This window comes from Physella acuta, unplaced genomic scaffold (genome assembly GCF_028476545.2).
Source record: "Physella acuta isolate Inbredline_101_S28 unplaced genomic scaffold, ASM2847654v3 ptg001206l, whole genome shotgun sequence".
NCBI lineage: Eukaryota > Metazoa > Mollusca > Gastropoda > Physidae > Physella > Physella acuta.
In genome coordinates, this window is record NW_026732723.1 from 32,584 (window position 1) to 58,257 (window position 25,674).

The 25,674-nt window shown below is 40.8% G+C and overlaps 1 protein-coding gene across 14 annotated transcripts in view; it reads left to right on the top strand.

Annotated features, from left to right (window-relative positions):
• The window catches only part of LOC131957096 (myosin heavy chain, striated muscle), a 40,132-nt gene that overhangs the window by 7,251 nt on the left and 7,207 nt on the right, over positions 1-25,674 (top strand). For 6 of the 14 annotated variants that reach the window (XM_059321784.1, XM_059321795.1, XM_059321794.1 and 3 more), the window contains 28 exons: positions 1,102-1,129; positions 4,231-4,351; positions 6,507-6,605; positions 8,504-8,567; positions 9,105-9,203; positions 9,717-9,820; positions 9,946-10,084; positions 10,197-10,315; positions 10,529-10,678; positions 10,809-10,979; positions 11,137-11,319; positions 11,469-11,598; positions 12,273-12,355; positions 13,898-13,985; positions 14,437-14,554; positions 14,719-14,839; positions 15,153-15,289; positions 15,854-16,076; positions 16,280-16,522; positions 16,639-16,848; positions 17,070-17,215; positions 17,512-17,602; positions 23,620-23,676; positions 23,915-24,168; positions 24,387-24,465; positions 24,688-24,933; positions 25,057-25,253; positions 25,492-25,624. In XM_059321784.1, the coding sequence (XP_059177767.1) occupies positions 1,102-1,129; positions 4,231-4,351; positions 6,507-6,605; positions 8,504-8,567; positions 9,105-9,203; positions 9,717-9,820; positions 9,946-10,084; positions 10,197-10,315; positions 10,529-10,678; positions 10,809-10,979; positions 11,137-11,319; positions 11,469-11,598; positions 12,273-12,355; positions 13,898-13,985; positions 14,437-14,554; positions 14,719-14,839; positions 15,153-15,289; positions 15,854-16,076; positions 16,280-16,522; positions 16,639-16,848; positions 17,070-17,215; positions 17,512-17,602; positions 23,620-23,676; positions 23,915-24,168; positions 24,387-24,465; positions 24,688-24,933; positions 25,057-25,253; positions 25,492-25,624 (3,833 nt within the window). Of the gene's footprint in view, positions 1-1,101; positions 1,130-1,718; positions 1,837-4,230; positions 4,352-5,516; positions 5,616-6,506; positions 6,606-7,154; positions 7,254-8,100; positions 8,197-8,503; positions 8,568-9,104; positions 9,204-9,716; positions 9,821-9,945; positions 10,085-10,196; positions 10,316-10,528; positions 10,679-10,808; positions 10,980-11,136; positions 11,320-11,468; positions 11,599-12,272; positions 12,356-12,718; positions 12,790-13,897; positions 13,986-14,436; positions 14,555-14,718; positions 14,840-15,152; positions 15,290-15,853; positions 16,077-16,279; positions 16,523-16,638; positions 16,849-17,069; positions 17,216-17,511; positions 17,603-23,619; positions 23,677-23,914; positions 24,169-24,386; positions 24,466-24,687; positions 24,934-25,056; positions 25,254-25,491; positions 25,625-25,674 lie in introns of all 14 variants that reach the window. The other 8 variants (XM_059321789.1, XM_059321793.1, XM_059321785.1 and 5 more) reach the window with 8 other exon arrangements.

The window sequence follows — 25,674 nt, forward strand, 5'->3', positions numbered from 1 at the left end:
ACTGTAGACCTTCTAGTATTTACGATGTAATTGGTTTTAGTGGTCTAACCGTAGGTTCTCAGTTTGCCGTCCGGGGGGGGGGGGGGGTAAATAGCGCAAGATGTAGGAGTAAGCACGTAGTGTATTCTGTAGGGGAAAATACTACTGTGTCGTGTAGGAAAGATGTAGGTAGCAAAGAAAATATTGAACTATTGGACAGCATATTACAACAAATTACATCCCATCTAGGAGTCAGTGTACATCTTAATATAACTCAATGTAGGAGTCAGTGTACATCTTAATATTTAAAGCTTGTCCTGATTTATACTCCTAAGAATAATGACATTCATCAAAATCCTGTTTGCGGAATGGGAGGGTCATAATGAGATGCAATGTTTTTAACTTTTCGCACTGATCTCTCCGTCAATAAGCAGGTCATGTTGTCCCTGGTAAAGGTTCTAGAAACTTCTTTGTTTGAACATGCTACACCCCGGCGTGATCCGATCTTTTAGCTTTGAAGGTTATATCCTTGTCAGGAGGGCTAAGTTGGACATGGGCCAGCTCCGTCATTTTACCTGGGCCGTACCCTGGGACTGACAGCAATTCCCCCCCCCCCCAGGTAGTACCCTGGGACTGACAGCAATTCCCCGAGTCATCTCCCTTTGTCCCCCCTAGTTTCACGTGCAGCTTGTTTGTCTGTTCAGGTACATCGCGCAGGTATTTCTGGGTAGAACACCAGGTACTGATTTACCTGCATGCCCTGAACTGCAGACATTCAGATATCTGTTAATGTGCTTCTGTCATTGTGTTGTCTGCCATTGTGTTGTCGGCCATTGTGTTGTCTGCCATTGTGTTGTCTGCCATTGTGTTGTCTGCCATTGTGTTGTCTGACATTGTTTTGTCTGACCAATTCAACTAGTTCTCAATACCCACGACGCAAATACAATGTGTCTAAAAAATGCCAAAGAGCGTGCAATGATCTATCTCTTGTTATCTTATGGCAGCAGATCTTGAAAAAGTTTTATATTGTGTACAATTGATCTATCTCTTGTTGTCATATGGTAGCAGTTCTTGAAATTGTATTACATTGTGTACAACTGATCTATGTTCTTATGTTTACAGATCGTGAGAACCAGTCTATGTTGATCACGTGAGTAGTGTGTTGTGTGGGGGAGATTCGGGTGGTGTGGGGGAAATTTTGTGGGGTGGGGGAGATTTGGGTGGGGTGGGGTACATTTGGGTGGGGTGGGGAGATTCGGGTGAGGAGGGGAAAATTTTGTGGGTGGGGAAAATTTTGTGGGGTGGCGGAGATTCGGGTGGGGTGGGGTAGATTTGGGTGCGGTAAGGGTGGGGAGACCAGGGTGGGACGGGAAGGTGCATGAAGTCCATGCTTTGGTTAGGGACGAGCATAAAAAAAGCGAAATAATAATTTGGTTGAGTCCATTCAAGCACGCCATACCTTGTCCACGCTCGTGACTTAAAATGTTAAGGAAGATTTTGACGAGCATACCTACAAGAAACTCCCCTCCGCTTTCGTTATATAAACTTACATGATATATTCTATCTGAATTATTTTTAGCTTTTCAATTTCCAGGTAATGTTAATCTTAAAGTTAAACGTTTATAAATCTAAAATTGTAGTAATTTAAATCGTCTCAATTACACGAAGGAGGTAGTATTTGTAATTACTCCAAGTACAAGAATGCAATCAAAATTTGCTTAATTAATTTTTGCAATCAGTGGCGAGAGCGGAGCCGGTAAAACTGAGAGTACCAAAAAGGTCATCCAGTACTTCGCCCACGTGGCAGCCGATCTAAAGCGAGAGCGGGACAAAACGAACAAAAACGAAGGTCCTTACGTAAGTCCTGGGGCACCCGCTCCAGCGCGCGCCTGGCATGCGCAGACGCTCCTTATATCGTCTCTCGCGCACGCATGCGCAGTCACGACTGCTCGTTGTATTATATCTTCGTTTGTCAAGATATAAACACAATTTTTTTTGCACAATATCAAACATTATTGTTCTTATGTCTGTGTCCACTTTTGCATATGCGCTGTGTACATCAATATATGATATATGCGCTTTTGATATATTCTTTCACTCTACAGAGGCGTAGCTAGGGTTTAGGTTAGAATGGTTCATTAAGTACCGATGTAATCATACTGTGCCTAATTGAACTAAACATTAAACCAGCTATGCCTCTATACGCATACTTTCTCTAATGTTATGTAAAGTTTTAAACGAAGTAAAAGCGGCTGAATATATTTATCTTATTCTAAAATGATATGCACATCTGCTTTATATATATATATATATCTAATATATAAAGCTCAGTTCTGTAACGTGTGGCAAAAAACAAAAAAGTTTGTCGTTGACACTTCTACGGATTTAAGTGTTAGATTTTTTATCGTGCTCATAGTCTAAATTTACGAGTCAAAAAATTACCATTGAAAGTCTTTAAAAACAATTTTCACTCTATTTACTTAGAAGAAGAATTTTCAATTATGAACGCGACATAAAATTTTTAAAAAGTGTATCGACGTTTATAAAATTTCTAAAATTGTGTCGGAAATGTATTGACTGCACAGTTACTTCCCTTTAATAAAAAAAAAATTCTTAAGAAGAAAAAATTTACATTTTATTATTACTTTGTTTTTGGTGTTAAGAAAAAAAAATAATTACATAATTAGCGGGGATTGATTAAGTGCAATGTCGTTAGGTATTTTTAACACTGCCTTTTATTTATTCTATACACTGAACATACTGTTCAATAATTTTTTTTTAAATCAATAACATTTAATAAGCCAGGTCCTACAAATCCTATATGTTTATTTCTTTCCATTTACGGATAAGCTTGGAGTATTATCATTTTTGTTCACTAAATTGAAACAGGCGCGTCCGCCGGCGCCCTTGCACGGTTCGATTTGGCACCCTGGGCTATCATGTGAGCGCTATGCTGCATAATTTTGTTTTGAACAGTGCGATAGACTATGGATAAGAAAGGTTACTATAGTCTTTAAGTGAATCAAATCCGGGCGTCCTCCGGCACCCCGACAGGGTGCTATTTGGCGCCCCGGGCCTTCCGGTGTACGCTATGGTATCTACGTTCGCGTGAGTTCAAAAGACTATGAATAAGTTATGCACTATAGGCGTTTACTAAGTTCAATCAGGCGGTGACGTCATGGTGCGTCCTCTGGCGCCCAGACAGGGTGCTTTTTGGGGTCCCGGGCCTCCCGTGTTCGGTTTCGCGCCTACGTTCATTAAAGTGAGTGCAAAAGGCTATGAATAAGTTGGGGTACTATAGTCGTTTATTAAGTTGAAGCAGGCGATTCAGCCCCGTGAGCACTTTGCGTTTATTTTCGCGTTAGTGTTTTCTTTGTGTTTAGGTTGGGTTTGCGTTAGTGGTTGCGTTTTGATTTGGTTCGTTTTTGTTCTTTCTTTTTTCGTTTGTGTTTTATTTTCATTGGGTTTGTGTTTGTGTTTGTGTTTGAGGTTGGTTTTGCGTTTGGATTTGGTTTGTTTTCGTTTGTTTTTTCTTTTGTGTTTTTTTCTTTGTGTTTGTGTTTGTGGTTGGTTTTGTGTTTGGATTTGGTTTGTTTTCGTTTGCTTTTTTCTTTGTGTTCGTATTGGTGTTTGTGTTTGTGGTTGGTTTGTTGTAAGTTTTTGTTTTCGTTTGTATTTGTAATTGTGTTAGCGTTATGTTTGCGTTTTGTTGTTTTGGTTTTGGTTGGTGGTGGTTTGGGTGGGCAATGCCGGGTTTATGATGATTACTAAACACACAGGTAATGGTCTTTAACAGAAAGGTTTTTCACAGAAGCCAGAGCAGGGCCTGGCCGGGACGGCTAGTATATATATATATATATATATATATATAAATAAATAAATAAATAAATAAATAAATATATATATATATATATATATATATATATATATATATATATATATATATATATATATATATATATATATATATATATATATTATATATATATATATATATATATATATATATATATGTATGTAAACAGGACGCATGTATTTTTTCATAGCTTTGTTTATTTGTTGTTGCCATGGTTACGCTGTTGTCCGGCAGCTTATGTCTAAATGTCCTGTCTCATGTCACGCCCTACGCGCTGATCCCACGTGACCTAGCCGAGGGAGCCGGTCAGTCCCCCCCCCCCAGTGTTTAACCCCCCCTGGCCCACACGGGTTGTCCAGATATGACTAAGATGTCTCCCCGCTTGTTGACCACAGTGGCGAGTCTGGTGCCGGTAAGACTGAGAACACCAAGAAGGTAATCATGTACTTCGCCAACGTCGCCGCCGGTCAGCAGAAGAAGGGCGAAGAAGCCGAGGCTGAGGCCGCTGCCAAGAAGGTAGATCATCTTCTGACCTGTAGAGCTGACCACCGTTTGAACCCCACCCTTGACCTGCATGGCCAGTCTAGAACCAGATATCTAGTACAGCGGTAGAGAGAGTAGTTTCCCTTAATAACAAGTAGTGAATTACTCCCCTTTGTTTTCTAATTACTCCTCTAGTATTAATCGTAGTGATTTTCTTTCAGTGAAATAAGCCTAACAGTTTTCTAATGGAAGATAAGTTTAGAAATAATCTTTCAGGTGATCTAATCTGCATTAGAAGAAGAAACACCAAAATCCTATTATTTCTTAGAATGACGTAGTTTAGACAATAACCATACCCTCTGATCTAACTCACACAACAGGAGGTAGATATGAAACAACGAACCTGGAGCCACTCATCAGAGAAACGCTTGCTTAACTCTCATTAGCATTTAGCTCCTACTAATCTCTTCTGTGTGCATTTAATATTTATTAATATTTACATATGATTTTATTAATTTATGTAAATATTTGCATTGTTACATATAATATTATTTTTTTATATTAATATTTGATACATATATATGCATGCTGCCTAATGCTTTATGAATGATTAAAGTAAGTATTTATGTTTATACTTGTATATTATTTTTATTTATTACATTTACATTATAAAATACTTTATAATAAATTTACATATTTAAAATTATATTTATATGTAGATTTAATTAAGTCTATTTTTAATTAAATCATTGTTTATGTATTATATATATTGCTGACACACACTGACAAAATCACCTCTACAAAATATCATTCCTTACTATTTCTAACATATTATTATTATTTTCTGTTTGTTTATTTGTCGCGTCTGTACCTTGTGTTGTTCTCACCTTGTCTTACCTCACGATTACATGTCTTGTCTCAAATCCAACCTAAACATGTCTTAACACACCGCAACCCCCTATAATAAACACCTGTCTATATCAAAACCTGTACGGTTATATTATCGCCCACCGCTGGGCAATACCCCCACCTCTGTTTGTGACCTTCGTTCAATCGTCACACCCACCCTCTGTGATAAACGACAACCCCACCCTTCGTTTCACCCCTCCAAATTGTCGTCGATTACCCCTCTTGTCTACGACTCCCTATGTCGGTGACCCCCCTGTTCTCGCCGCCCCACCCACCCCGCCCCCCACAGAAACAAGGCACACTAGAAGACCAGATTGTACAGGCCAACCCTGTCCTTGAGGCCTACGGTAACGCCAAGACAACCCGTAATAACAACTCTTCCAGATTCGTAAGTAGCCTCTCGGAGTCCGGACCAACCCTCCGAGTACCCTAACCTCCTGCCAACCTCCCCCGTCAACCCCTAACCTCCACCGACCAGCAATCCTCCAAGTCCATCCTTCCCCACACCCGCCCTCGACATTGTAAAACTCTATTAATACTTTTTCAAAACCAATAACAAATACGTTAAATCTATTTTTCCCCTTTTTTTTATCCTACTACTTACACAACTTATTTTAAAGCAGTTTCCACTTTTATAAATATATATTTTATTAGTGAGACTACTGATAAATAAAACACCCCACCCCCGCCCTAACACAGATCTTAGCTTATATCACCCCTACCTCAGAATTTATATTCTTAGCATACTACTTTCTTAAACCAGTATTTCCACTAATTTACAAATATCCCTAATTACGTACCCTTGGTTTAGTTTAAATTAAACTACTCCCAGACTACCCATAACCCATCAGTCTAGTGTCCCCAGCCAATGAAACCCTTGCAGAACTTACATCCGGTATACACAAAATCTCTTCTTTTCATAACATCATTTTTCTGTATTAACATTTTCTTCACACTCTATCCATCAAAACCGGCAACATTCGGAAAATCCCGCCACAGGAAGAGAAAAATTCCTGAAGGATTTTCCTGTCTCGACCACCTAACTAAACAATTTTTTCTTCAACCCCCCAAAATCCCAAACTCTGATACGTATCCTTGATCTGCCTCTGATACTATTGACCCTGGAACCTAACCCTGACTCTGCCATGGAACCTAACCTTGACTCCGCCATGGAACCTTACCCTGACTCCGCCATGGAACCTAACCCTGACTCCGTCATGGAACCTTACCCTGACTCCTCACTGGAACCGCCTGCCTGACCCTGACCTTGCCACCTCAGAAAATGGGGTCCCTAGAAGACCAGATTGTACAGGCTAACCCTGTCATGGAGGCGTACGGTAACGCCAAGACTACCCGTAATAACAACTCGTCCAGATTCGTGAGTAAACCCCGCCACAAGAAATAAAAAAAAAAACCAACTGAACGAGTTTTGAACATTTGTCTCGAAGTTGAAGAGACGTACTAACGACCTTAGTATGAGGTCAACGCTCGCTGTATGATAGGAGCACGCTCTTACACAATGAACTCACCTTTAGCAGGTGGTTTTATTGCTGCATCCACGCCTCGTTAGGAGGTCTCGCTTGACTGCATCCCACGCGTCACGTGACTCGCTGGTTTATTCCAGCCTCACTGACGCTGCTTTTGTTTATGTTTTTAATTTTAAAAATTCACGTTTCACGTGAAATCGTGGCACTGACGCACCTCCAGACAAGCTGTTCCAAGAGATCAACGACCTGTGTTTCTATTTCTGTATTTTCTGACTCTTTAACACCAACCTCTATACCTGTTTTGTTTGTACGCCGCTGCTATGCATACTAACCCCTGTCAAAACACGGCTCCACCTGCCCGCCCCCGCACCAGCCATCAGACCAGACCCTTCATGCTATTGTATTATCTTCCCCCACCCTCCCCCCACCCTGACTAACAGGGCCCCGGCACCCTAGAAGACCAGATCGTGCAAGCTAACCCAGTGATGGAGGCCTACGGTAACGCTAAAACCACCAGAAACAACAACTCGTCCCGATTTGTGAGTACTCGCCATCCAGGTCGCGAGAAGTCCACAGAAAGATCTGGAACTCCCCGGTTCTTGAGCTAACAATCCCCACCCCCCTTTGTTTTATAACCCCTAGCGTCCTCCTACCAAAGCTAGCTACCTGTAGATCCAACCAATCTCCGATGGTATCGGATTAGCTGTTGCGTAGAACCTCGAAACATTAATCTCTTTTAACAGATTGTTTTTCCCTCAACCCCACCTCCAACCTCAACCACACCCCCTATTTTCACCCAACCTCTAGTTTGCCTCTACATTTTCACCCAACCTAAAATTTACCTACAACCTACCTATGTACTCCCCCCACTCCGCAACCCAAATTCCTGAAACCTGTGTTTTCATTTGATTTCCCAAAACCTCTGAACCTATCACCACCTCTTAAAACCTACCTTCACAAACCTCTCAACTAGTAGGTTCTAACTCCGTCTGACTAACTTCTTGGCAACACTAGACTAATCTTGTAGAACCCATAGTCTCATCCTGTAGAATCTAAACTCACACTCTCCACAATAACAAACTCCGAGCAGCTCTTCTCACTGCTGGCAGCCTAGTCTCCAGCTAGTCATACAGCTCTTCGGACGTTTGTTGTCGTTGACAAAAAAAAATCTACAACGATTAACAACTCACCAACCGGTGTACAACAAAATCTATTTTACTAATGCCTTTTGTATTTTCCCCCACGTTATTTTTTTCCCCCTCCAACCTTGCCAACCTTTAAACCATTCTCACCAACCTGCGTGAACAACCTGCGTGAACAACCCTGTATGACGCCCATTCCCTGTGTGTGCTCAATCATGTGTCGGGTTGCCTTGAGGGCTAACAGAAAGGCAATCTAGAGGACCAAATTATTCAGGCTAACCCAGTACTGGAGGCCTTTGGTAATGCAAAGACCATTCGTAATAATAACTCATCACGTTTTGTAAGTACTGAATCAACGAGACTACCAAGGGCTCTATTTATGGGTTAAAGAAAGCTCAAACCAACCATGAGTTTTACTCGATATGGATTTTGCAAAATAGATAGAATAAATGAATTTTTATAGAAACCATTAACTAGCTGCTAAATAGAAAATATTAAATTAAAAATAAATATTGTTTTATAAAAAAAAGAGCTTATTAAATGAGGAATGTATAAAAAAAGTAAGCTGTTATTTTCAAAGAATAAGTTCAGTAGAGATAGGAAAATGTGATCAAAACGGAGATGAAAGCATGGTCCAACTATTTCAGGGTAAATTCATCCGTATCCACTTCGGTACCCAAGGCAAGATCGCTGGTGCTGATATTGAGACTTGTGAGTATTTGTAGAAGTTAGTGATCTAATTAGTATACACTAATTGACATGAGTTGATAGACGAATTGCCATTAATCTGATTGGTCCAAATTGTATCAAACGAAATTATCGAAAGAGCTTTAAAACAAAATTTAACAAAAAAATGCTGTATTGGGGAACATCTACAAGACCATAAACACTGATTCGGACTGTGATTTATTAAGTGAGATATTAACCCAGTTCTTTAATCTGAAGACGATTGTTCGATCCGGCCAGTTTTGAACCCAATGGTTCTAATGTTCCCATGTTGGACCCAGCAGGTTTTGAACCCAGTAGTTCTCATGTTTCCCTGTCGACCCAGCAGGTTTTTAAACCAGTGGTTCTGATATTTCCCTTTTGGGACCCAACAAGTTTAAAACCCAGTGTTCCTAATGTTTGCCTGTTGGACCCAGCAGGTTTTGAACCCAGCGTTTCTCATGTTTCTCATGTTCCCCTGTTGGACCCAGCAGGTTTCGAACCCAGCGTTTCTCATGTTTCTCATGTTCCCCTGTTTCCCAGATCTGTTGGAGAAGTCTCGCGTCACCTTCCAGCAACCAGCCGAGCGTAACTACCACATCTTCTACCAGCTCCTGTCTCCTGCCATCCCAACTCTCCACGGTACGTCATCCGGCATACGACAGTCCAACTTGTTGGTGCACATATGACAGTCCAACATGAAATTTGCAATCGCCTGTCCATTTACGTTCAACATGTATTTTCTTTCAAAATTAAGTTATATAAATTCTACCGTTAAATATTTTAACTATTTAAAAAAGTCTTTTAAAAAAAAAGAATACCTTTTAAAAAATTCTTCTTTTTGATAAGTATTTATGAAAAACTGCAATGCTGGTTCTTTCAATGATCTGACTCAATGGGTTATTTTTTGTGCAGAGTAAATATTGCTCTCCCCTGATACTGTATTAAATCCACACTTAGCGATGATTTACCTCTATGTGTTATCGCCCTTTCAGAGAAAATGTTAGTCTCCCTTCATTCTGCATTGAATACACATATAGCGATGATTTACCTCTATGTGTTATCTCCCTTTCAGAGAAAATGTTGGTCGCCCCTGATACTGCATTAAATACACATATAGCGATGATTTACCTCTATGTGTTATCTCCATTTCAGAGAAAATGTTGGTCGCCCCTGATCCCGCCCTTTACGCCTTCATCAACCAGGGCTCCTTGGTCGTCGACGGTATTGATGACGTAGAGGAGATGAAAATCACAGACGTGAGTTCTTCTTTTTTATCTGCTGATCGATTTGTTCACCCAATGTAAACTGCAGATCAATAAATGACATGGACTCTAACTTGACCGTACTTGACTAACGATCGTTCACTCCTTCTCACCCACAGGATGCCTTTGATGTTCTGGGCTTCACCGCCGAAGAGAAGGGCTCCCTCTACAAGTGTACCGCCGCCATCATCCACTTCGGTGAGATGAAGTTCAAGCAGAGACCCAGAGAGGAGCAGGCTGAAGCTGATGGAACAGCTGGTACGGCTAACCAAACTGTGACCATACGTGTCTCTCTCTCACAAAGATTTAGTTAAATAAAAATAACTTTTTGTTGCATGGTTTAATTAAAAACTCCTAATGTCGTCGACAGAGGCTGAGAAGGTTGCTTTCTTGTTGGGCATCAACGCCGGAGACTTGTTGAAGGGTCTGCTGAAACCCAAGATCAAGGTCGGTGCTGAGTACGTCACACAAGGCCGTAACATGAACCAGGTACGTCCAGCATTGCTCATCTCTTGACCAACAGGCACGAGCATTTAATAAATACGACTTGCATGTTTGTACGTAACTTATGTCATTTTCTTTGATATTTTGCTGAGCAATATGTTATTTTATGTTGACCTTAACATACAACGTAACATTGTTTAGTTGGCGTCACATACACACTGGTCATAGTTTGTTGTCACGTGATGTTGACTGTTGTAGGTCACCTACTCCGTGGCTGCCCTGGCCAAGTCCCTGTACGACCGTATGTTTGGCTGGCTGGTCAAGCGTGTCAACAAGACACTGGACACCAAAAACAAACGTCAGTTCTTCATTGGTGTGCTGGACATTGCCGGTTTCGAGATCTTCGACGTAAGTCAAACTATCTTTTTTTTTTCTACAACAACATTCGCAGGGTAAATTAAAGCTTGATGTTGGTTACCAGTAAACTCTGACTTAATGTATTTTGATTAACAACTGTCTCCATATCTTCTGTCACCAGTTCAACAGCTTCGAGCAGCTCTGCATCAACTACACCAACGAGCGTCTCCAGCAGTTCTTCAACCACCACATGTTCATCCTGGAACAGGAAGAGTACAAGAAGGAAGGCATCGACTGGGAGTTCATTGACTTCGGTATGGACTTGCAGGCCGCCATTGACTTGATTGAGAAGGTTGGTCTCACACTTTTAGACTTTGTTACATAAACTAAACAAGTTAGAGTTTTAGTCGTTGTTACATGAACTAAAGCAAGTTAGAATTTCAGACGTTGTTACATGAACTAAAGCAAGGTAGAACGTCGGTGTTTATCAATGTCCTCTACCTCTACAGCCCATGGGTATCTTGTCCATCCTTGAGGAAGAGTGCATGTTCCCCAAGGCTGACGACAAATCCTTCTTGGAAAAACTCAACGGAAACCATCTTGGAAAGTCCAAAAACTACGGCAAAGCCGGCAAGCCCAAGAAGGCCGGACAAGTTGAAGCCCACTTTGAGCTCCACCACTACGCCGGCAGTGTACGTACCCGCCATCTAATCTCTACATAATCACGACTTCACGTAACCACCATCTAATCTCTAGGCTTCATGACCGTAATGTTGTACTTTGTTAACGAAGGGGATCAGGGGGTCAAATGTAGGCTCACTGTGTTGGTTCCCTCTTGCAGGTGCCCTACAACATCTGCGGCTGGCTAGAGAAGAACAAGGATCCCCTCAACGAGACTGTGGTCGAGCTGTTGGGTCACTCCAAGGAGGCTCTTGTTCAAATCCTCTTCGCCCCACCCGAGGGTGCAGGCGGTAGGTCACGTTCCTTCCCTCTCTATAACTGATAACGTTGATAAGTTCCTTCCCTCTCTATAACTGATAGCGTTGATAAGTTCCTTCCCTCTCTATAACTGATAGCGTTGATAAGTTCCTTCTCTCTCTATAACTGATAACGTTGATAAGTTCCTTCCCTCTCTATAACTGATAGCGTTGATAAGTTCTCTTCCACTTGATGTGAGTTTAGAGTTCATTATATTCTTTAAAGATCAACTTACAGCACATACCGTTGGAGTTAAAAGTCACAGTACAATTTTTCCACACTTACATTGACAAGTATGATCTCATTGTTCAAAATACATCGTGAAATAAATGTTTTTCTTTCTTTAAGAAATGAAAGCTTGTTGTTAATAGTTTTTCAACAAGGTAGTAGTTATATTTCAAATACGGCGCCTAGAAATTATAAAACTTCCAAATTCTATTTATAGCTGTTTGATTGAATTAGGCCAACATACTTTCACTCTTTCTTGTCTCTCGTTGGTTTATTTTAGATATTGTTTGAACTCACTGATATCCGGGCAGACATGGTATCTTTGACACATGTCAAGTCACTGACACTTCTAGAACAAGTCTTGGCGCCGCCTACTTTTATTGTAACCAATGTGTGTGTTTTATTGTTTTTGATTTGATGATTCCATTTGATGTATTAGACGACTCGGGTTCAGTGACCTCCAACAAAGTAGCCGCGCGCAAGAAGGGAGGAAGCTTCCAGACGGTGTCCAACATGCACAAGGTCAGGCACGACGCTTCACCTACTCACACGACTTGCGCACATTTTTTCTCACGTGCATGGAGAAAAAAAGTGTCAAGTATACTAATTCACATGTGCCTGGGCAGTAAAAAAATTTCCAATACAATCGATTGGTTTTTAGTAAAGTCTTCAGACTCCAAAAACATGCCCAGGTGCTTCTAATGTCAATCTTTTGTTTCAGCCGAGATATCCAAGCTGTCAGATTCTCTTGGCGAATGTCTAAATCTTTCTCCCCCATCCCCCTATCTTGCAAGCAGTGAACACGACCCTCTCTCTGTTCGTCTCGCTTGTAAGGCACGTATAAGTCATGTTTGATATAAAGTCATCTTGTTTTCGGTCAATCAGACGACGGCAAGGGTGGCAGCGGGAAGAAGAAGAAGTCCACCGCTTTCCAGACTATCTCCTCCGTCCACAAGGTATTTCACAACCCCAGCATGCCCGTGGGGTTGTACAGAGACGCCCAACCCTGGACTCGTGTGCTGCTGTTTGGACAACCCCTCAACCCCCATGCTCGCTTGACCCCCTCCTTGTAATCCCTCGGTTGTTTTTAACACCACGTGACTAGATGACGTCACATGTCCTCTGTTTTTTGAAACCTTCAATTTTAATTGTTTTTTTTTCCTACTGAATATTCCTATTGTTTTATCGGCCTTTAGTTGTCAAACCCTGACCTTCCTAATCCGTAGTTCCATTTAAAAGCATGTCAGAAAGTCTAGCAGATAGTCGTCAGTCACATTCAGATAGAGCAGCTTAAAGTAGTGTTTGTGTCGTCACTTCCTAGACCTCAGTTAAAGGAAGAATAGCTAGTTCAACATCCTTGCATGCCCCTACAGTGTAGTTTTATTCATTTAATATATGTCGATTGTAGAAGCTAAAGTAAACAACATAGTTAAATATCATTTTGGTACCACTTAAAGCAATATCAAACGCAATATAAAAATATGGTAATTTAAAAAAGAATTTTTTTTAAATGTTAGTTTAAAAATACGTTTCAACTCCCACAGAAGGGGCGATAATTATATGTAATTTTCTTTAAACAAGAAGAGTTCTAACAGTGTTGAAGACCATACCCTAACACATTTCAGTTCCCCACTACAGTGTGAGAGCCTCCATGCCCCCTCTCCCCCCTCACACCCTGTGTTACCTTCTCCCGTTTACCTCTAGTAAACACTTAGACATAACTCTTTTTCTCTACACCATTAATATTCTGAGTTGTTTCCCTTTCATAGGTTAGCTTCCCCATTTCTCTGAAGATGAATCAACACCTATGAAGATTAAATTTATTTAAGATTAATTTTCTATTTATCAATTTAAACAAATCGCCTCGAGAATAATATTTTAAAATGCATAAAGGCGCATGAAAATGCCTCTGATAATTATAAAATCAATTGATTATTAATAACAAATAAAAATTTTAATTTTTTTTTGCCACTTGCGGTAATTTCATGATGAGGATATTTACAATGTAATGACGTTCTGTTCTAGCGGTGTTTAAAATAAACTTGGTTGTTTCCCTTTGATCAGGAATCTTTGAACAAGCTGATGAAGAATCTGTACAGCACACATCCCCACTTCGTGCGTTGTATCATTCCCAACGAGTTCAAACAGCCTGGTACGTTATACACATGGACATACTTACATACATGAATGTACACACATACACGAGCACATCAAACTTCACATGTACATGAACATATGAATTGACACTTACATGAGCTCATAAAACTGCACACGAAATCAACACATGAACCTACACATATACATGAATACGTGAAACTATAGACATAAACACACGAACCTTCACACATTTATGAGCATAAATATTAACACATGCACAAACACGAGTAGCTACGCACGCTACACACTACTGTTTATCGGTCAACACATATCCAAACACACATCCTCCAGGCACATTAAACAACTCAGATACAAACTGACACAACTCCAGTAATTTAAGCTCACATAGCCTCAAATACATATCTACTCACGTAAAACTTTGACGACCTAACTCACCCCCCCCCACCTCACCTGAGCCGTTGCTATGACAACCTGTCTGTCCCCAGGTGAGATCGACTCCCATCTTGTGCTCCACCAGCTCCAGTGTAACGGTGTGCTTGAAGGCATCCGTATCTGTCGTAAGGGATTCCCCAACAGGATCATCTACTCTGAGTTCAAGCAACGGTAATCACGTGATTCCCTTCTTCTTCTATTTAGGCTGTAACTTTTATGAGATCATACTTTAACGGTTACAACATATAACTTCAACATTTTGTATTACACATTATAAGATTATAAGAAATATGAATGAATGCACAAGGTAACGAAGTGGTTTCTGTCTGTTCTAGTTACTCCATCTTGGCCCCCAATGCCATCCCTCAAGGATTCGTCGATGGCAAGAAAGTCACCGAGAACATTCTGCTGGCTCTTCAGCTGGATCCCCAGGAGTACCGTCTCGGTACCACCAAGGTAAGGGCTTACTGCGGTACTGGTAGGGGTCAGGGTTTACTGCGGTACAGGCAGGGGTTAGGGTTTTAATAAATGACAGGCAGGGGTCAAGTTTTAATGATTGACAGGCAAAGGTCAAGGCTTACTTTGTGGCAGACAGTCGTTAGGACTGAAGTCATTAAACGTGTTTGTGGTAGTTTGTTTACAAAATTATGACAGATGCGTCAAATTATAGTCATCAATGACACAATCCTTGGTCATCACTGACACAATCCTTGGTCATCATTGACACAATCCATGGTCATCACTGACCCAATCCTTGTCGTGGTTCCAGGTTTTCTTCAAGGCCGGTGTCTTGGGTACCCTTGAAGACATGCGTGACGAGCGTCTGTCCAAGATTATCTCCATGTTCCAGGCCAACATCAGAGGCTACCTGATGCGTAAATCTTACAAGAAACTCCAGGACCAGAGGTCAGTGTCTCACCTCAGTACTCACACAATCACTTGCACAGATTTAGGATAAACTTAGAGCAATTCACACTTAAAATGTTACGTTGTAGAAATACAGCAGTAAACTACAAAACTAAAAAAATAATTAGTTTGGTAAAAAAATATTTCTAGTTGAAAACGTACGCTGAGTGTATTATTAAAGATTTCTTACTAAAAATAAACATGAGACAATTAATACTTGAATCAGGCTATAATTAATTGTTTTTATTTTACCGAAATAGAAAATAGTCTAGTAAAAATAATATTAAATATCAAAGTTGAGACATCAACTACAAATAAAAATTTGAAGCTATCCACTAACTGTAAAAATGTGACCTTATAACTTGAAGCAACCCACTTATTGTAAAAATGTGATCTTATAACTTGAAGCAACCCACTTATTGTAAAAATGTGATCTTATAACTTGAAGCAACCCACTTATTGTAAAAATGTGATCTTATAACTTGAAGCAACCCACTTATTGTAAAAATGTGACCTTATAACTTGAAGCAACCCACTAATTGTAAAAATGTGACCCTTCCACAGAATTGGTCTCAGCGTCATCCAGCGTAACATCCGTAAATGGCTGGGACTCAAGAACTGGCTCTGGTGGAGACTGTACGTCAAGGTAAAGCCCCTCCTCAACATCGCCCGTGCTGAGGACGACATGAAGAAGAAAGAGGAGGAACTCGAGAAGACCAAGACCGAGCTGGAGAAAACCGAGAAACTCCGCAAGGAATTGGAGGAGCAGAACGTCGGACTTCTGCAGGTGAGGCATAGTCCTTGTCATCAATATCTTAACTCTAATTAGATGACTAATTACTAAAACTTGTAGAAATTAGATTTGGATTGTATGGACTTGTAGAAATTAGATTTGGATTATAAGGACTTGTAGAAATTAGATTTGGATTGAGTGGACATAGAGTGACCAAAATATGCTACCCCCCCCCCCCCCCCCCCCCCCCCCCACAGGCCAAGAACGACTTGTACATCCAACTGCAAGCCGAGCAGGACAACCTGATCGACGCCGAGGAGAAGATCGAGAAACTCATCTCCCAGAAGGCCGAGTACGAGTCCCAGATCAAGGAGATGGAGGAAAGGCTGTTGGACGAGGAGGACGCTGCCGCTGAGCTGGAGGAGAAGAGGAAGAAGATGGACGCTGAGAACAAGGCTCTTAAGGAGGACATCGAGGATCTTGAGAACTCTTTGGCCAAGGTGAGATTTTGTAGACACTAATTACTTCCTAATTAACAAGAGTACAAGATAAAGTTAAAATATGGAAAAAATGACATTATGGGCCACACTGATGTGACGTATTGTGTGTACTTTAGGCTGAACAAGAGAAGCAGACCAAGGACAACCAGATCAAGACACTCCAAGACGAGATGGCCGCTCAAGACGAGGCTCTCAACAAGGTCAACAAGGAGAAGAAAAATCTGGAGGAGCAGCACAAGAAGACCATGGAGGACCTCCAGGCTGAGGAGGACAAGGTCAACCACCTCAACAAACTCAAGACTAAACTCGAGCAGACCCTTGACGAGGTGCGTCAAAAATATTAATTTTTCCATTTTTTAATTTAAAAAATATAAAAATTTATACCAATAAACAAACCGTTTGTGATAAACATATTTCAATTTATTATAATATCATGCTAATCGAATTTATGAAAATAAAGTAAAATTAAAACAGGATAGCTCTAGAAATAGCAATTAAAACTATAACACGATGTCGTGAGCTAAAGTGTCCTTACCCTCCCTTGTAGCTTGAAGACAATCTTGAACGCGAGAAGAAAGTCCGCGGTGATGTTGAGAAGGCCAAACGTAAGCTTGAGCAGGACCTCAAGAGCACCCAGGAAACTGTTGAGGACCTCGAGAAGGCCAAGAGAGAACTTGAGGAAAATGTCAGAAGGTGCGTCACTTTTCTGGGCTGCAGTTTAAAATTTGTTAGCAGTTGGGGTTTGGGCTTGATATTAAAATTTACAATAGGAAATTTTCTTTAATTATTAGATTGGCTCTAAAAATAAATTATTGGATATGAGTTTTTTGACTTATCTGGGCTGGTGTTTTTAAAGTAATGCCCGGAAATGATTTTCTTTAACTATCTGGGGTAGATTTTTAAATTTAAGAGCAAACGAATGAATGATATATTAGGGAGACGGTTATGTTTATGAAGGAACTAAACGCATCGTTTGATCTGGCTTTCAGGAAGGACATGGAAATCAACGGTCTCAACTCCAAACTCGAAGACGAACAGAACTTGGTTGCTCAACTCCAGAGGAAGATCAAAGAACTCCAGGTAAGGTTTCGTCGCTTTCGTATCATCGTCGTCACTATCAGCATCATCATCGTCACCACCACCATCTTCTATACCTCGTCTACAAAGTGTTGTGTCGTTAAAACTAGCACGACTGATCCAAAAGAGCTTATATTAAGGCCATAAATGATCTAAAGCGAATTAAGATTATTGGATAGTTGCGAATATTTCTTAAAAAGAGCTTAGCTCTGTTAAACTGCAAATTGTACTTTTTTAAAAGTATGCAGAAGGGAGGTAAGAATGTATGTCTTGTCCAAATAAACAATCTGGTCTGAATACCTGTGTATTGAGTTTGCTCCCTTTATTTATTTTGCTAACAAAAATTCACCACCTAACAAAAACTATAGTTTGTTCTAGAGGTTGAGAATCACTTAATTTACGCGCGAAATTTATGGAATTGCCTCCCTTTACTTACCTGTAGTTTAAAAAAAACATTATCTAATCTTAATTTTACCTTTACCCTGGCAACTCTACTACACTACATTTAAAACTACCCTTTAACTATGTAACTAACAACTACCTACAAATATTCCTCCCTAGAATCTAAACAGTAACCCAATCAACGTTCACCACGTATACAATCTCTCGCCCGATCCCTACGCCTTATAAAAGTATGCCATTTGTACTTTTAAATCCTCTAAATTTTTCTGTATACCCAAAACTTGGCCATACCCACAACACGTACCCTTCTTACCCCTAACTTCAGTAGTGTTGTTTGCTTAATTCTGGCCATACTCCACCCCCCCCCCCCAATACCCCTAACTTCAGTACTGTTGTTTGTTTAATTCTGACCATACTCCCCCCCCCCCCGCCACCGTAATCCTAATCCAGTAGTGTTGTTTGTTTAATTCTGGCCATATGCCACCCCCTCCACCCACACCACCGTATTCCTAACTTCAGTACTGTTGTTTGTTTAATCGTACTTTTGGTGAAGTCTAAAAATATGAAAATAACATATTTGTTGTCTAGGCGTGCATTAGTCACGTGATGACCGAACCACCTGTAGAAGTACCTGTCATAGCTTACAAGTTAACAAACGCTAACCCAAACAGTTTATCCTAACATTTCTCTCACTACGTAGGAAGTTGCGTGTTAAGTCAGCTTAACCTTCGTGAAGTGGATTAAAATTCATTTATTTTAATCAGCACTAATTTAATGAACTTTTTTTTATCAGAAATAATCTTATTTCAAACATAATATTAGTTTAAAATACTGTGGGACATTAAAAAATAAATCATTAGATTTTCAACATATCCTCAAAACTAAATTGACACACTTTTCAGGTATACCGTCTTGTACTAGCAGGGGTTGGGACTTGGGAGCGGTTTTATGCCACGATAATAAATTTCAAGAAAATTTAATCTCTCCTAAATTAGATAAGAAATGTCCTTATCATTTCACATGTGAGATAGAGTTAAGATTCCTAAAGTTGACGTTTCGTATACAGAGATACTTGTTTAGTTACCAGCAAGTATATCGTAGTACGGGGGAAATTTCTAGAAACTTAACGCGAAATTTTGTTTTGAAAGACCGGTCCTGAGAGTGAGGCTCGCCGCCATCTTGGCCCGCTCGTCTGCCTAGCAGCCGACCCGCGGGCTGACTTGGCCTTCTTACCCCAGCAGACGTCTAAATAAGGCAGGGGCACATCCCATGCCAACACGCTCGTGCAGGGCGCGTGGTCGGCAGGTGAAGCCAACTATTCGCTCACCAGCAGTACTCACGTTTCCAGCCAAACTTCTGGGGCTGGAAGATAAAAAACAAAAAAAAAACAACAAAACGATGGTAAAACTTGTCAGTCCAAGTGTGAAAAATTAAACCAACGCGAGAGTCTGGGGGGAAGTAATGACTTCAACAATACACAGAACTAGGATTTAGTCGGCTTATCTTATTATAAATACGGGTCCCAACTTTATGAGAAATTAGATATACATTTAGTAAATCGGAGTGCAACTTTGACTATTATCAATTTGAAAACGATCTCTTAAATATTTTGCTAAGTTCTTAATTTTTTTCTCTCGAAAAAAATACAACAATAACCCCCCCCCCCCCAAAAAAAAAACCCCTCGAAAAACTCTAGCAAGTAAAGCACAAATAAGTATCGTGTGTGCCGAGCGGTATGGTCTAGATCAAATGTAGCAAGGTGGTGATGATGGGTCTTGGGTTGAGCCTGTGTTCAGCGTGTATACTCACCCCCCCGTCCTGATACAACCCACCTGCCTATTTTGTGCATGTCTTACCTATACCAGGTGGGGCAAGGATATTTCCATCCACTATGACATCATAGTGGCACTAATCCATTCCTTTCTCCAAATGTCAAAGTGTGCTGGATAATTCCTTCAAGCAGGGCCAGATTTCTTTTTTCTTTTAAGTTGGGAAGAAGTTTCTAGAAATAGTTAGGCCCTTTGGGTATACCTGCTCGTTATCCGATTGTGAATAGATTGAGGATTTTTTCTAGAACTATCAAACTACTACAATATACTTTTAATTCTTACTTTTTATAGGCTACTTTTTTAACTCGTGGTTTTCTTCCCTCCTCCCCCCCCCCACTCCCCACTGCTCTTACACGTACACACACACATACACACATATACACACACTCCTCACACACACACTTGCTGGAAATACTTGTGACCGACAACAACATGACTCAGTTTATAAAAACGTCAGCCACCATAGAACCCTATTACACAATCTACCTGTGGTGTACAGTAGACGCATTGCATAATCTCAAAAGTTTGCGAATATAGGCTACATTTCGTATACAAACGTGCAATAGACAAACTCGTTATATAAGTTAACAAGTTAGAACTTTTGAAGCAACATTTTCATCCGATAAAATGTATTGGCAATCTTTCATATTTTATTAAAAAAGACTATTAATAGTTTCATGAAACGTTTTTTTCATGAATAGATTTTTAACGAAAAACAATAGTGAATAGAAGCTTGTATCAGGGGATTTAATTGAAAGGGTTGGTTGGCTCCTGTAATAAATAAACAAAAATTCCGTTTAAGTTTGTGAGGGCATCAAAGTAGCACATCGACGCGAGTCTGTGACTGTTGATCAAAATCTGCCCGGGGAGGAATGTGCAAAGTTGAGTAAAACAACTGACGGAGGTGTTCGCATACTTTCCCCGTTAGCTGGTCCGGACCACTCTGCCCCATCTTGTCTAGAAGTTTACTTCAACTCGACCCCCTCCCTCTTTCGCCTACCTTGCCAAAATACTGAAATTTCGTGTGTTGTTTTAAGGTGCCCCCCACCCCTCACTTTCCCTTCCTCAAGGTACGTTGTGCCCCCCCTCCCCCACCCCTCACTTTCCCTTGCTCCAGGTACGTGTTGCCCCCCACCCCTCATCCCTCCTTCGGCCATGACCGTAGGCACGCTCACGTAGGCTGTTGTCTACCTCTCGGTGCCGTGGGCTTTGTTGATGAGTTGGTGGTTGCACCGTAAGGGTACGTCACACATCCAGATATAAGCAGCGAAAGTGTCGGCACAGCCTCACTCTAAGGCTCGGCTAGGTTTGGTGGAGGCCTACACATCAACTTCGTGTCTACACATCTGACTTGTGCCACACGGCGTTGACTTAAGTCAAGTACCACCTGCACACACAGTCTACTGGACTTAGAATTTCTCACCGTACCAGTGCAGTTACCTGGAACTTCTTCAACACTTTTCGACAGAGCTGTGAAGATCTATAGATCTCATTATTTGTTTATCAGTAGTTAGCAAGCAATAAGTCACCATGGAATCCACAGACACGGAAGTTCCCTTTGAAGCAGAGCCTCAAAGAACAGAAGAGATTGTCGAGGAACCAATCGTCATCACAAAGAAAACCGAACCAAAAAAACCAACAGCCACGCCAGTAACCAGAGATGAAGACGAAGAGGACACCCGACCACGACAGCAGAAACCGCCGTCGTCGGGGTCCTCCCAAAAGCACTCATCCTCTTCCTCCTCCTCTAAACACAAGAGCAGCTCTTCTACCAAAACCAGCACCAAGAGCTACCACTCCAGCTCCCAACCCCGGGACTACACGGACAGGCTCGGCATTGCCAGTCTGACACGAGAGTTTCGTGGCACGAGCCCCTGTGTCATAGAAAACATAGCCACACACCCCCTGTTGTTCAGCAAAGGCTACGAGCCTTTGAGGAACCCCCATCTTAGCGCCCGGAGTAAGAAAGTCATTCGCGATACCTCGGACCTTGCGATCTACGCGCCGGGTTTAAAAGCTCTTTTGGAAGTATGTGCTATTTTTAGCTGCTTACGCAGGCTAGTGATGCCGCAACGCTTTGAATGTGCTTATGTTGTCTAATGTACTGTGTTAGTGTTTGCTTGTCACGCAGGTAAGTTTCAACTTTTGCACGATCATTTTAAATCTAAGCTTGATATGTTATTCTATTCGTCGTCATTGTGTAATTATTCTTTGCTAATCAAAATTAAAAAAAAAGATTCATCCATTTTGTAATTTAACAAATTTACCTGTAAACGTCTATAAATGAATGCTGAAAATTATTTCATCAATACCAAAATCAAAGAAAAGCTCTACGTTTTCTATTTTAGCTAAGGTTTCATTTAATTTTAAGCAAGAACTAAAGTGAAACAAATGTCTATCTTTTGCTTCAGGAATGTTTACTGCGCTTGTTTCTTTAACTGCTGACAAAACGCTTCCTCAACTTTCTAAATTGGCTCGTCAGCTTTAGCATTTCTCCAAAATTCTTGGCATGAAGCTATTTCAGCTTACCTGCAAATTTCGCTTACTTTTTGTTTTGAGTTAAATGTAAGAAACTCAATACACTTACACCTGGCTTATCCTGCTGACGCGAGCAGATTTTTTTCCCTCCTCGTTAGCTGCAAGTTTTTAGCTAGGCGTTTATCTTTTCCCAAGCTTCTCCAATTTTCTGATAAAAAAATTCTGACAAGAACTAGGAGAAAAAAAATAGTGACAAGTTTTATATACAACTTTTATATCCTGCTCAAGATATAATTTATAATCCTATGTCGCTTGAATTTGTTCTTGTTTTCAAAACGTTTTAAAAGCCCAAGTAATGAATTATTTTCCAGATAATTTTGTATAGCTTTAACATTTTCTTGAGGGATTTCAAATTTGATCTTCCTTTACAGTCTAGTATAGAAGATGGTGGCTAAACACATGAACACACACTTTAACACGCATGCACATTTCTACATACAAGTACACATCTGTATACACACTACCATATTGACACACCTCAACACCAACATACACACATACCACACAGCATACCACACCATATAGCTTCACACATTTTCACCCCACACCCACACAAACCTCCGCTTTCATTTTTGTGTACACAAAAAAGTAAAAAAAAAAAACCACACGTAAACTTTTTAACACGGGGGCAGTTCTAGAAATGCCTGCCCCAGGTAAGCAAGTGACTCACGCTTTAAGTATGAGGGCTGTATCTCTGAGAGCAGCCAGACACGAGAGAATGATGACTTGGCACCGTGGCGCCACCCTCTCACACGGCCTGGGGCTGCCGGAGTTTTGTGTTTGTTTATCTGTCCAACACCTCTTTAAACTTGGACTTCATACCTCTCTAAAGTTGCACTCTGATCTGAAGTGATGTGTTCGTGATATTTGAATCACATTTCGAAACACCACCAAGTACAACAGTTTCGAATTTTCAAGCTGCTTTTCAAGCTCTTCTCTGGCGAATAACACAAGCTGATGTTGTAAAAGTTGTTTAAAAGCTCATCGCTACATTCCTCAGTTTGATAACACAAAGGCTTTACACTTGCAACCAAAGCTGTTTATTCCAAGTTGTGTTTCTTGTGTCAGCTTTCTTGCTTGGCTTGCATTCCAGGACTTTTACACTTCGCGCTAAGCTGTCGCTAAGCTTGCTGTAGAAACTGTTTTTTTAGCTTTTATTTCGTCAAACATTCTAACCGGAAACAGTAAAGGCTATATTTAGCCTGTGTAAATACCCACACTATTGTAACCATGGAAACTCGTAAATTGCAGGCTCGCATTGAAGAACTTGAAGAAGAGCTGGAAGCTGAACGTCAAGCAAGAGCCAAGGTCAGTAACCTCAAATATTTTATCAATACATTGACTTTTGAGATTTAAATATAAGTTGATTTAAATGTATTAGTTTTGTAAATAAGAAAATAATTTAAAAAAAAAACAACAACTTAGGAATTTAGTTTTTTTTAGCCAAGAGAAGTTCATTGATTAAAGCTTAAGTTAAATTAAGTTAAAGTGTACATAGATAATTAAGGACATCACCAATAAAAATTGTTTTACCTGTGACCCCCAGACTGAGAAACAGAGATCCGAACTGTCCCGAGAGTTGGAAGAGTTGGGTGAGCGTCTTGACGAGGCTGGTGGAGCTACTGCTGCCCAGGTCGAGCTCAACAAGAAACGTGAACAAGAGCTGCTCAAGCTCCGCCGTGACCTCGAGGAGTCCGCCCTCCAGCACGAGGCATCCATCTCCGCCCTCCGCAAGAAGCAACAGGATGCTGCCAACGAGATGGCTGACCAGATCGACCAACTCCAGAAAGTCAAGAGCAAGTAAGTCTGGCAGAAAGCTATTCCCCTTTGTATTAATAAAAATATTTACTTTGCAATTAAATCTGTTTAATAAATTGAAAATAATTAAAATAAAATAATTTTTGTTCTAAAATATAAAACTATAATTATTAACAGTACCTTATTTCTAATGTAGTTTAAGCTAAAATGTTTGCTTAGAAAACACATAGCATAAATATTTATGTAAAATCGTCTATCAGGATTGAGAAAGAAAAATCCCAATTGAAATCTGAAGTCGATGACCTCCACGCACAAATTGAGCATGGAAGCAAAAACAAGGTAAATGTGACGCTCGATTCACTAGTAAAAATTGTTAATGTTTTATTTTGATAGTCTGACTGTAGATATAAAGTATTCATTTTCATTTATCTAAAAACAAATACTTCACTAAAATACGTAAATGATGGCAATAATCAACAAATCAAAAACCACAAACAAATATTAGTCATAGTATCATCATTCAAACAGCACAAAGTTGACATTTCGTGTTGTTGTGTCCAGGGTATGTCCGAGAAGATGACCAAGCAGGTTGAGGCTCAAATCTCTGAGCTGAACAGCAAACTGGACAACGCCAACCGCCAGATCCAGGAGCTCCAGGGCCAGAAGAACCGTGCAGCCCAGGAGAACGCCGACCTGACCAGACAGTTGGAGGAGGCCGAGCACCGTGTTGGTGCCCTCACCAAGGAGAAGAACTCCCTCGCCACCCAGCTCGAGGAGGCTAAGAGATTGTTGGAAGACGAGACCCGCGTAAGTTCACCCTATCTGATCAATGCTTATAAGAAAACACTTTGACATAACAACTGTAATCTAACAGCAACAACACAAGTTTGGATGGTGTAAAATGTTTCTGTACCCCCCCCCCCCCTACAGGCCCGCCAGAAACTCGCCTCCGAGCTCCGCAACCTTCAGGCTGATCTCGATGCCCTCCGTGAACAACTTGAGGAGGAACAGGAAGGCAGAGCCGACCTCCAGAGACAGCTCAGCAAGGCCAACACCGAGGCTCAGTTGTGGAGATCCAAGTTCGAATCCGAAGGCACACAGAAGGCCGAGGAGCTTGAAGAATCCAAGTGAGTAGTGAGAGTCATGACATATTGGAGTGAGTAGATATTGAGAGTCATGACATATTGGAGTGAGTAGATATTGAGAGTCATGACAGATTGGAGTGAGTAGATATTGAGAGTCATGACATATTGGAGTGAGTAGATAATGCGAGGTGCGCCATACCTAGACACGATTAACTTTATATTTTAAATTACTGATTGTTGAATCAGAAATATTTATTGTTTACATTTTCGCTTCTCCCAGACGCAAACTCCAAGCTAAACTCAACGATGCCGAGCAAGCCGCTGAAGCCGCCAACCTCAAGGTCGTTGCCCTTGAGAAAGCCAAGAGCAGACTCCAGGGTGAACTTGAAGATCTGATGATTGACGTTGAGAGAGTAAGTCGTGTCTTTGGTTTTGTACCTGAATTAATGAAATAATATTAATT